Source organism: Manihot esculenta, chromosome 16, assembly GCF_001659605.2.
Source record: "Manihot esculenta cultivar AM560-2 chromosome 16, M.esculenta_v8, whole genome shotgun sequence".
NCBI classification, from domain to species: domain Eukaryota; kingdom Viridiplantae; phylum Streptophyta; class Magnoliopsida; order Malpighiales; family Euphorbiaceae; genus Manihot; species Manihot esculenta.
Genome location: NC_035176.2, coordinates 10063399 through 10067411, shown reverse-complemented (window position 1 = coordinate 10067411; position 4013 = coordinate 10063399). Strand labels below are relative to the sequence as shown.

Below are 4013 nucleotides of genomic sequence, written 5' to 3'. Positions count from 1 at the left end.
AAAAATTATAGAACTTCAAAAATTAAGTTATTTATTATTAAAATGATAGATACTAAATTATAAATTTTATTAAATTTTAGGGATGAATTGTAAATTATCCCATTATATATAATCTCAATATTTTTTAGCAATATAATTTTGACTCAATTTTCATTTTATAAATCTAAAAATTTATCTAGCAAGACAAGAAATTATTTAAATTTAAATAATTAACATAATAAGTTAATATAAATATTCAATCTAATTTATAATTTTACAATTAAAATCAATAAAATAATTGTTAAAGATTTTGTTAAAAATATTGTATCCTTCAAAGTTGTTTCTTATTTTTCAGTTGTCATAATTTAAAAATTAAAAATGATTTGTTTTTAAAATGCATTATAAAAGTGCATTTCCTTAATGCCGAGGCAGTAGAGGGGCATTATTGGTAATGCGTAATTGGCCAACTTAAAGTTACAAGTTGACACGTGCATGATTTCCAAAAAAAAAACACGTGCATGCTACGTGTCACCTCACCTAACCTAGTTCCAGCGCCAGTCAGGGTCTTCCAACTGTCAAATAGCCCTTTTCATATTTGTCTTACAGGTTTCTTTTGAGGAAAAAAGAAATTCATATAATAATACAATTAAATTTTTATTTTTTAAAATAATGTCATTTAAATATTTTTAATATAATTTATAAACCAAAAAGGTTAATTTATTTTGTGAAACATCTGACACTATTAAAATTTAATTAAATAAACAAATATAATTTTATTTTTATTTTTAATGTTAGTTTATGTAGGTGGAGATTTAAATATGGTTTACTCTGTATTTATTTAATTTTTTTTTTAGAAAATAAAAACAAATGTTGACGCCTCTGAATCAGATGAATGAAATCTGCTGTGTACCTTCCTTTTCTGGTGGCCCTGATTAGATGGTTAAAGCCTATCATCTCCTCTGTACAAAATGCTGATCTCTGAGTCCCTTTCACTACCCTTTTGGGTCTCTTTTTCGTTTGTCCATTGTAGATAACAGCAGATTCCTTCCCCTCTTTTTTATTTTTTAAATTAATGAATGTATAAAATACTTTTTAAATTTTTTTTTTCTGGAGTTTCTAGAGAAATTAAACAAATCAAACAGAAGGGGGCATCATTGTTTTAATGTTTCTTGCGGTTGTGTTGCTTGTCATGATGTTGATGAGTTGGTTTTCTTTGGGTTCAAGGGAAATAACGCTTTTCTTGGTTCCTGTTCATGCCTAATAATCTCCATCATCGTCGTCATCGTCATCTTCTACTTCTCGTTGGTTCTGTTTCTCTCGTTTGGTTTCTGGGTTTTCTTCAGAATTTAGATTACTGTTTCTTGGCATCACTTCTTTGTTGGGTTTCAAGTGCAAAGGATTCAAATTTTCCAAGGTGAGAATTTTATGAAACTTTCTATCTCCTGGGATTTTATTCATTGTTTTTGGATTATCTGTTGTTTCCTTTTGAAAATGGGACGAGCAAGTGATGGGCATTGATTAGATGTAGTCACAATCCTTTGTTTCTTCTTGGCTTTTTCTTGATTTTGATATTATTGTTTCTTGAAGCTATAACTGAAAAAAAAATGTATAAAGCAATTATGAACATATCTAATCCATTTTAAGCAGTCGACTGTTTATAAACACAAACTTGTAGTGACCATTCATAAATCTGTGCCTAATGCAATTTAGATTAGGTGCATGTTTGTTAACTGGTCATATAATTCTGGTTTTTGTGCTGTTTAATTCTGTTGAATATTTCCCTATTTTGGTCTTGCAGATTTTCATCTCTGATGGAAACTGCAGATGAAAATAATCTCTACTTTTGAAGTTCAGAGTGACATGACGATTGGGGTTTGTGCTAATTCACTTGTGCTTCAATCGTGTCTGTTTGTTTTATCTGCAACAGTATTGATCGTAAGCGGGTAGTGATTCCTTGTTTTTTGAATCTTAAATGGACTTACCCTCGAAGCATCCAAGATTCTTTGGCAGACATTTGAATTCTGTGGCATGTAAATGCGTTGCTTTGGTTGTTATCTTGCTGTTTCTTAGGGTTGTACTGCTTCCTTCATTCTCTGGTTTTGATAGCATCAATCATAATAATGCCCAATTGACTCGTAGCCGCTCTCTGTCATTGGAATCTAAGTATGGAATTCGTAGAGATAAGTTCCTGGAGGTTCCTCAGATAGTTTGGGGACTTAACAATCAAAAGATAGCATTTGCAAGAGCTAGTCTCACAGCTAGAATGCTGAACAGAACTCTTTTAATGCCCAGCTTGAGTGCTTCGCTGTTCTATAAGGAACTAGATCGCTTGCAGCCTATTTCCTTTGACAAGGTGTTCCAATTTGAGAGGTTTAATTCTCTTTGTAATGGGTTTGTACAGTTGGGCCAGTATTCTTTTCTTAGAAATCAGACTGGAGTTTCTGAGCTTCAGAAAGGAAGTGGAAGGAAGTGGACAATAGAGAGAGATTTGGATCAGTTGAGACAATTTAGCAAGGACCCATACGATAAATATGAGGTTATTCGAATAGTTGGAAAAAACCCATTTCTGTGGCATGATCATTGGCCGGTTAAGGATTATGCCAGGGTCTTTGAATGCTTGGTTTTGGTTGAAGAGATAGAAAGGGAAGCATCTAAAGTTGTGGCAAAAATTAGAGAAGTAGGAAGAGAAATAAGTGGCCAAACTAAATCTGGTCAAAATAGTATTGATTCAGATGGTTCTTCATTGCAGGCGGTGCCTTATGTAGCAGTTCATATGAGGATAGAGATAGACTGGGTGATCCACTGTAGGAAGTTAGAACAAAGGTCAAAAATGAGCCAAATTTGTAGTAGCAAGGAGGAGATTATGGAGCGAGTGGGGAACATTGCGGGCCTGAAAGCTCCTATGGTTGTTTATCTTGCTGTCGCTGATAGTCTTCTTGAAGATCCTTCTATACTCACTGGTTGGAGGGATGGTTTGCTTCCTTTTGAGAAGAAGAAACTGAGAGTTGATGGAATTTACAAGAAGCACCCATATCTCATTCAATCAGCAATAGATTATGAAGTGTGCTTAAGGGCTGATGTATTTGTTGGGAACAGTTTCTCAACATTTTCAAGCCTCATTGCTCTTGAGAGAACACAGAAGATGATTAGAATGGGCATCACAAGTTCGTGTGGCACACATGTGAGATGGCCTTCTTATGCATATAATATACTAGGTGAATCAAATGGACCTCAAAGATGGATGACAAATATGTCTGATTCAAGTCTTAAAGCAATCAGCTATGGTACTAATATCATCTCCTGCTGAAGGTAATGGCAAACAATTCCTGGTTGGCTGCTAAACTTTGAAAAACTGCTAGTTGAAAATTTTCTGGTATACTTTTGACAGTTCTTTTTTCTTTTGTGTAAAGAAAATCTAGAACATAGAATGTCAGGATACTAGTTAGCACCAAATTGACTAGGTTTTTATTCTTGTAATTTCCTTTGCCTAAAATTTGCTAATTTATTGATTTTTTTTTTCTTTTGCACGTCTTATCTGGGTAATGAATATCTTGGTTCCTTCCTTTGCATAACTTTTGTAAACATGTTCTGTACCAAATCACTGTCATATAGAGAAGAGTCCTATTAATAGCTGTTTCTGATTATTTTTTTCTTTAAATGTTGTCTTTCAACCTGGGATTCTTAAGAATATTAAGATTCCAAGTGCAGTTTTGGTACCAATGGATTACTCTAATTGGATACTGCTCGTGTCCCCAATGCCCTGTTTGTTACCAAACAGAACATGTAAGAAAAGAAAACTTGAATCTTAAAATTACTTTTAGGATTTATTAGTTACTTAAAATTCTTCTCTATATCATTCAAATGTTATCAATTGGCAGTTTGTTCTATGAGTATGAGATTTATCATAATGGTATTGCATTTTTGAGCTTGAACTTAAGTCGAGCCATATCAAGAAAAATATAAAAAAAGGCGTATATTTTGCTTTGATGCATTATTTTCGATCGGTTTTCATTGCAGTTAGAATGATCGTAATG

The 4013-nt window shown here is 33.0% G+C and overlaps 1 protein-coding gene across 2 annotated transcripts; it reads left to right on the top strand.

The window, feature by feature from the left end:
- Window positions 1-897: 897 nt before the first annotated feature.
- On the top strand, window positions 898-3505 carry LOC110610669 (O-fucosyltransferase 23). 2 transcript variants are annotated; one of them, XM_021750706.2, is made up of 2 exons: window positions 898-1393; window positions 1907-3505. In XM_021750706.2, exon 2 carries the CDS (start codon window positions 1952-1954, stop codon window positions 3284-3286), a length of 1335 nt encoding a protein of 444 aa, XP_021606398.1. In that variant the 5' UTR covers window positions 898-1393; window positions 1907-1951; the 3' UTR covers window positions 3287-3505. The 2 variants fall into 2 exon arrangements, with proteins under 2 accessions (XP_021606398.1, XP_021606397.1); XM_021750705.2 differs by having other exon boundaries at window positions 1778-3505.
- Window positions 3506-4013: the final 508 nt, after the last annotated feature.